Source organism: Mauremys mutica, chromosome 1 (assembly GCF_020497125.1).
Source record: "Mauremys mutica isolate MM-2020 ecotype Southern chromosome 1, ASM2049712v1, whole genome shotgun sequence".
In the NCBI taxonomy this organism is placed as follows: Eukaryota; Metazoa; Chordata; order Testudines; family Geoemydidae; genus Mauremys; species Mauremys mutica.
This window is the reverse complement of record NC_059072.1, coordinates 124,536,373-124,543,635: the sequence shown is the minus strand read 5'-3', so window position 1 is coordinate 124,543,635 and position 7,263 is coordinate 124,536,373. Positions and strand designations below refer to the sequence as shown.

Genomic DNA, 7,263 nt, shown 5'->3' with positions numbered 1-7,263 from the left:
ACTAAAACCTCTCCAGCGCATCATCAAAGATTTACAACCTATCCTTAAAGATGATCCCTCACTCTCACAGATCTTGGGAGACAGGCCAGTCCTTGCTTATAGACAGCCTCCCAACCTGAAGCAAATACTCACCAGCAACCGCACACCATACAACATAAACACTAACCCAGGAACCTATCCTTGCAATAAAGCCCGATGCCAGCTCTGTCCACATATCCATTCAAGTGACACCATCACAGGACCTAATCACATCAGACACACCATCAGGGGCTCGTACACCTGCACATCTACCAACGTGATATATGCCATCATGTGCCAGCAATGCCCCTCTGCCATGTACATTGGCCAAACCGGACAGTCTCTACGCAAAAGAATAAATGGACACAAATCTGACATCAGGAATCATAACATTCAAAAACCAGTGGGAGAACACTTCAACCTTCCTAACCACTCAGTGACAGACTTGAAGGTGGCAATTTTGCAACAAAAAAACTTCAAAAACAGACTCCAAAGAGAGACTGCTGAACTTGAATTAATATGCAAACTAGATACCATTAACTGTGGTCTTAATAAAGACTGGGAATGGTTGGGTCATTACACCAATTGAATCTATTTCCCTATGTTAAGTTCTCCTCACACCTTCTATGGGCCATCTTAATTATCACTTCAAAAAGTTTTTTTTCCTCCTACTAATGATAGCTCATCTCAATTGATTAGACTCTGCCTGTTGGTATGCATACTTCCACCTTTTCATGTTCTCTGTATGTATAAATATCTCCTGTCTGTGTGTTCCATTCTATGCATCTGAAGAAGTGAGCTTTAGCTCACGAAAGCTCATGCTACAATAAATTTGTTAGTCTTTAAGAGGTAAAAGGGTTCAGCTTGTCCACACCCAGCACTGCCTCCAGCGACTGCTGTGGCTGAAGATTGCAGCAGGCAACAGCTATTCTACTATTCCAGACCTAGTTCTCTCTTCATATTGTGTTTCAGATGGAGGAGACCTGGTGGTTTAAAAAAATGGGGAGAAATTTTATTTCAAAACCAAGTTTTTTAAAAAGTCAAAATAATAAAAATATACAAGTTTTACTTTTAATAGGATTTGCTGGGTCTTTATTGCTGTAAGGGAAGGATGCCAGTCTGAGCCAAGACCAGCCATGTACAACCTGGACTTCTGATAGGTCTGTGTGGAAATGGTATGGGAGGTGTAGGTAGCAAGTGCACGAAGCTGTCACTTAGGGGTGGGCAGTAATATCATGCACCTGCGCTTGGCGGATCACTTGAACTCATAATGTAGTACCTTTACTTCAGTCTAGACTAGCACAAAAATGGTTCAAACTGAACCAATACAGGCTGCAGAGGGTAAAAGACTTTCTTGGATCCACTGTACTTGTAATGGTACTTACAACATTTGTGAAACATTACAAGCGCTTTTGTATGTGCAACCCCCAATCCCCACATGTAAATCTCAACTTATCTCCATGTAGTGTTCCAGCACCTAGTGGATGATACTGCTCCCTCAAGATCCAGTACCTTCCCTACACCCCAATTTATCAATTAAGGGAAGAGGGAATTGAGAGAGACTAGCTGGCCTATCTGAAGTGGACCCTGTCCATTTCCATCTCTGTATCCTAGGAGACATAAAAAAAGAAGACCATTAGTTCACCAATAAAAGACACATCCAATCCCTCCAATATTAAGGGCACAACACCTAAGGCTTATGTAATAAATATTTGGGAAAGAAAAAGAAACTACCTTGCATTTCCTATCAACGATAGGAATATCCCAGAGGATTATGAAAATCAAAACAGCAGCTCTCTTCAGCATTCATTTTCAGTAATGACTATCAATTATTTGAATATAATTCCAGCTACATTTTCTTCTCAGGAAATATATATATATGAATGTAACATATTCCGGCTGATCTCTTTGCTGTTTAGTTTGTCTGCTTACTTTAACCCCTAGCTTATGAGGTATGCAACCATGTATCTCTTAGTAGGCCTGCTTGAATTTGTAAATGTCTTTGGTACAGAACCCACCTAAAAGATTTGCCTAAACTGTTACATTAAGCTGAGTTAAGGTTTGCAGTTACAATCCACTTTTCGGTACATCCGAGAGGAAGGAGTGGATTCGGACAAAGTGCAGCTCCCTTTACTCCTTAGACATCTTAATAGCATGCTATTGGCACTTGGTTGTCAATAGTAGCGAGAGCCACTCAGTGATCTCAAGCAGTATGAGCATGGTATGGTGGTTTCTGTCCAAAACAAGACTATGCAACCCCTCTCTCTGTTTGCATCTTGGCCTGAAGCCTGAGTATGAATTTTAATCATGTTGTAAAGGTTCTGCAGTCATTTGGTAAACAGGTTGCTCCAATAAATAATTTACAGGAACAGTTTAAGAGCGAGGTCAGGGATGGCCCTTAGTGAAGGGTGGGTGGGGAGCCCTTGGTGTGTTATAGCTAGTGCTTACAAGTGGTCTGGAAAAAGTCAGGGGGACTGTCAATTTGGGAGCAGGACTTGGGGAGAGCAGCGCTCACAGTGCATCCCTCAGCTCTATTTCTATTTTATTGTATTGCCTGGGCTGGGAGTTGTGACTCCCACCCACCCCGAAGCACTGTTGTAGGAGACTGACGGGCCTGAGGAGGAGGTGGTGGGACTGAGCGAAAGGCAGCCCCTGTTATGATTACGGAGAGGGGCGGCCCTTGGCAGGGGGAGGGGACGCTCCCGGCGTGTGCGGTGGGGTTCTCCGGTGGTTACAGTGTACGGGGCGGGGGGACTTTTTAGTTGGGCGGAACCTTTCTCTCGCATCCTGTTTCCCGGCGCGGGGAAGCCTTTTCCCAGCGGCCTCAGGCGCGCGCCAGGGGCTCCATGTGGGGCCGCCACAGCCGAGCAGTGCCGAGTCCGGTTGCCGTAGCAACGCAGGCTTCGGTGTGGGCCTGACTGGGCCTCGCCTCCCTCGCGGGACCCGCTATGGGCAGCTGGGCCGCGGCGGGGCGGCTGCTGAGCGGCTGCCGAGCGCGCGCCGCGCTCCCCGGAGCCCCCGGGCGCGGGGGCAGCTCGGGGCCCGGTGGGGGCCGGGCCGTGAACCTGGCCGAGCTGCTGCAGAGCTCGGTGGGGGACGAGGAGCCGGCGGCGGCGCGGCGGCGGCGGCCCCCCCAGGAGGGCACCGTGCTGCTCTTCCCCGGGCAGGGCAGCCAGTTCGTGGGGATGGGCCGGGGGCTCCTGCGCTACCCCAACGTCAGGGACATGTTCCGGGTGGCCGAGAAGGTGCTGGGCTACGACCTGCTCTCGCTGTGTCTGCGGGGGCCGCAGGCCGAGCTGGACCGCACGCTGCACTGCCAGCCCGCCGTCTTCCTGGCCTCCCTGGCCGCCGTGGAGAAGCTCCACCACCAGCAGCCCAGTGTGAGTGGCGGGGGGCGCCGCCCAGCCCCCGCTACCCTCCTCGACTGTAACGTGCCCAGGCCCATCGCAGGGTGCGGGGTCAAGGCGCTGGTGTCCAGAGGTCTCGACCACCGCGGTTTGCATCACTGTTGGGTGGACCAGGGCCAGGTTTCCAATTAGGCATATGCCATGGGGCATCGGTGCTTAGGGTTGCCCGCTGTCTCTAATCACACAAACCCAAACATCCTTGCCCTGCGCCCCTGCCCCCATTTACTCCATCCCCCTCCCTCTGTCACTTGCCCTCCCCCACCCGCACTCATTTTTACCGGGCTGCAGGAATGGGTACAGATCTGGAGATCTGGGAGAGGTGTTGAAGATGCTGTGCCTAGGAGTGCCTAAGGTGTTAATCCGGCACTGATGAGGACTGACAGGAGACATTCGTCCAGGTCCATCGTGTCACTATGAGTTCACTCCGCGCGTGTAAACCTAAATCTTCCCAAGTGACACCTCATTTTAGGTGTCTCTCTTTTTGAGTGTCCAACTCAAAACATGATGTGCCTGTTACTAGTGCTGAGTGACCTCAGCTGCAGTTGAAGTCCATGGGAACTGTACGTGCTTAGCACCTTGAAAAACCAGGCCCAAGGTGTTTAAAGTTGGGCACCCAAAAATGACATGGTTGCTTCTGAAATTTTGGGCTTTGTTTTTTCTCAGGATATCCTGATGTGGTCTAATTTGTTGGCTTGTATTTATTTTATTAATTCAGGTTATTGAGAACTGTGTTGCAGCTGCTGGGTTCAGCGTTGGAGAGTTTGCAGCCTTGGTGTTCGCTGGAGCCTTAGATTATACAGAAGGTACTTAAAGGAATATTTCTAATTTCCCTCCACACATGTACTACCCTTCCAAAACACCCCCTATGGCAACTTTTCCTTGCTGCTTCACCTCATTTCCTTCTGAATATAAATTTCTAAATTCAGTTTCTGCTTAAACTACTTAATACAATATTTCATATTTAAATAGAAATGATTACATATTATATACACTTAGTCATAAAAGAAACATATTTTAAGCTTGATCCTGCAGCTTGTTGCATGTGGATGAAACATTTTTCCCAGTTGGAATGAAGTTGTGAGAACAGAATTGGACCCTCCACTTAAAGCTGGCTTAAATAGTTACTTTAGATATTTGGGTTGTAGCATACAGAAATTGTTTCACGTTGACACTAAAAAACATTTCCTAGATTTATTATTGATGAGGATTATAACTGGTTATAAATAAACTAAATTTATTATAAACCTAGGAAACTTGTAATTTAATACATTACAAGAGGATTATATTCTTAATATTTAAAAAAAAATTAAATTGATCATTTGTGAAAATAAATAAACAATGTTAAATGTTTTCGTTTTTGCCTTAAACTTGCTTTCAGCAAATTCAGAAATGCTAACCTACAGATTTTTAGGAGAACATATGATTACTGACTCTAAACAGTGAGAAATGTAAATTATATGTAACTATTTTGAATTTAATGTTGTGAAGCATGCACTGTTGGACTTCTGTAACAGAAAGAGATGTATATAAGAGGGATATACACAATTTATTTTAATGTTCTTTTTTGAAAGGTTGCTAATACTGGTCTACAATATAACATATTTTAATAAACTTAACCATTTTTCTCTGAGGTTTATGTTTATTTAGAATTTTTGTTCTATCTCTAGCCTTGTATGCAGTGAAAGTGCGTGCTGAAGCTATGCAAAAGGCATCAGAAGCTGTCCCAAGTGGGATGCTATCAGTTATTGGTCAACGTGAGTCAAATTACAACTTTGCCTGCTTGGAAGCTCGTGAACACTGTAAATCATTGGGTATAGAAAATCCTGTGTGTGAAGTTTCAAATTACCTGTTTCCAGATAGCAGAGTCCTTGCAGGACATTTGCAGGTATTACTTCAAAATAAACATCTAAACACATTTTAATAATAGTTTACCATTCTATAGATCTGTAGGAAGGTTAACAATATTGGCACAACTTTGGCCAATGTGAACATGTCAAAACAAAGTATATGGTTTGGGTTTCTGCAGTCTATGTCCAATCGTATGTTGTGGTCAAGTAGTACTTTTCTCTGAACTGCATGATTTAGGACCCTGGGAGAGGATAAATTTAGTGTATGTTTTTGAAAGACAAATCAAATTATTTACTTTACACAATTCAGGGCAAAGTGGTATTAATCAGTGCTTTTTCTTTTTCTTACAGGCTTTGGAATTCTTGCAGGAGAATTCCCGAAAATATTATTTTAAGCGAACAAAAATGCTTCCAGTCAGTGGTGCTTTTCACACAAGACTCATGGAACCAGCAACAGAGCCTTTGGCTGAAGTTCTAAAATCAATTGAGATTCAGAAACCATTCATCTGTGTCTATTCGAACGTTGATAGCAAAAAATATATGCATTCAAAACACATTCAACGTTTGTTAGTAAAGCAACTTGTTTCACCTGTTAAGTGGGAACAGACTATGCATGCTATATATGAAAGAAAACAAGGAGTGGAGTTTCCTTATACATATGAAGTGGGGCCTGGGAAGCAACTAGGCACAATCCTCAGAAACTGCAATTTGAAGGCCGGGAAGCTCTATAAACATATTGATGTTTCAGACGATGAGGAAGCAGAGGAAACGTAGTTTTGAAGGAAAATCCATGATTTTTTTTTTCCCCTGCTTAATTTTAAATGATTTTATTACTCCTGAAAGGCAGATACGACAACCCTGAAGACTAAAGGCCCCTCTTTATCTTATCCCCAGAAGAGCTCAGCACACACAACTGCAAAGCAAGGTTTCCTTCCCCATATTACAGTTCCAGCATGCATCAGACTTCACATGGAAGGACCACTTCTGAGGTTCAACCTGTGATTTCTGAGACAGCCAACAAAGATGCCAGTTTACTATTTGATTTGGGCCCAATCCTGCTAGCAAATCCACACATGCAGGCCCTTTTACCTATGTGGAGTCAAATTGAAGTCAGTAGGGTTCTGTCCCTATGCAAAGGTCTTTTTGCTTGGATCTAGTTGCAGAATCAGGCCCCTTAATAGTATTTTCTTATGTGGACTTCTGTTTATTAGGATCAAGAATTCATTTTGATAAACTATTGGATTATAACAGCTTTCAGTCACTACTATGTTTTGTTTTATAAAGTATCTAATCAGTGGGACAAATAACCAAAATGCTCTTTTTAAAATTTTTTCCTATGAATCAGATAAATTAGAAAATTATTATTAGAAATACAATTTTCTTAAGGTTGCACTGTTAATAAATTATTTATAAAGCTCTTCCTCCATGAATTAATGCCATCAGTGTAGTAATTACACAGTCCATCTGTGGAAGGAAGTGTTTTCCTTCCTCTGTGCTCACTGTGTTTCAAGATGGTTGCAGGGCTGGTGCAAGGATGTTTCGTGCCCTAGGTGAAACTTCCACCTTGCGCCCCGCGCCTCCTCCCTGAGGCGCGCCTCTCCCTCCCCGCGGCAGCAGCTCCCCACCCTCTTCCCTGAGGCACCCCCCCACACCCCAGCTCACCCTGCTCTGCATACGAGCATGAGCACCCCGTGGCTGCTTCACTTCTCCCGCCTCACAGGCTTGCGGCATCAATCAGCTTAGGTGCAGCAAGCCTGGGAGGCGGGAGAAGTGAAGCAGCCACAGCGTGTTGGGGGAGGAGGCGGGGCAGGGGTAAGCTGGGGCGGGGAGTTCCCCTGCGTGCCGCCGTCCCCCCTTACTTGCTGCAGGCAGCCCTCCCCGCGCTCCTCTGCCCCAGCTCCCTCTGCCTAAATGCTGGCGGTGACCAGGGCGGCCGAAGATCCGGCCACTACAGTCGCTGACCAAGAAAATGGCACCCCCCAAATCCCAGC

The 7,263-nt window shown here is 45.4% G+C and overlaps 1 protein-coding gene across 1 annotated transcript; it reads left to right on the top strand.

Moving 5' to 3' along the window:
* Positions 1-2,831: 2,831 nt before the first annotated feature.
* On the top strand, positions 2,832-6,902 carry MCAT (malonyl-CoA-acyl carrier protein transacylase). Its single transcript, XM_044994575.1, has 4 exons — positions 2,832-3,398; positions 4,141-4,228; positions 5,093-5,310; positions 5,624-6,902. Exons 1-4 carry the CDS (start codon positions 2,967-2,969, stop codon positions 6,044-6,046), a joined length of 1,161 nt encoding a protein of 386 aa, XP_044850510.1. The 5' UTR covers positions 2,832-2,966; the 3' UTR covers positions 6,047-6,902.
* The last annotated feature ends 361 nt before the right edge of the window (positions 6,903-7,263 follow it).